This window comes from Penaeus monodon, chromosome 25, assembly GCF_015228065.2.
Source record: "Penaeus monodon isolate SGIC_2016 chromosome 25, NSTDA_Pmon_1, whole genome shotgun sequence".
NCBI lineage: Eukaryota > Metazoa > Arthropoda > Malacostraca > Decapoda > Penaeidae > Penaeus > Penaeus monodon.
In genome coordinates this window covers 1,894,701-1,895,008 of record NC_051410.1, presented here as the reverse complement: position 1 = coordinate 1,895,008, position 308 = coordinate 1,894,701, and the positions used below count along the sequence as shown (strand labels likewise).

The window sequence follows — 308 nt, the reverse complement described above, 5'->3', positions numbered from 1 at the left end:
TAAAGATATAACTAAACACTCACAGCCTCCCCCCCACCCCCCTCAGATCTTTCTCAGCCCCGACGGACAGAAAAACATCTGCAAGAAGTTCGGCGAGAAGGGAGAGCGGAGTCCTGTGGTTCGCTACGAGAATATGTTCGCCTACATGACCAAGACCCGGCTGGAGGCGATCAGGGCGCCGCCGCCCAAGCCCCAGCAGGAGTGAGTGTCGGAGGGCGGGGGACGAAGAGGGTGGGGGGAGGAGGGGAAGGGGGGGAAGGGAGGGTGTTTCGAAAACGAGGAGTGAATGCTGGTGTGTTGTTCTCTTT

The 308-nt window shown here is 58.8% G+C and overlaps 1 protein-coding gene across 1 annotated transcript in view; it reads left to right on the top strand.

Moving 5' to 3' along the window:
- Positions 1–308, top strand: part of LOC119589297 — a 19,088-nt gene that overhangs the window by 14,768 nt on the left and 4,012 nt on the right. The window contains exon 4 of the mRNA XM_037937920.1: positions 47–201. Within this exon, the coding sequence (XP_037793848.1) occupies positions 47–201 (155 nt within the window). The remainder of the gene's footprint in view (positions 1–46; positions 202–308) is intronic.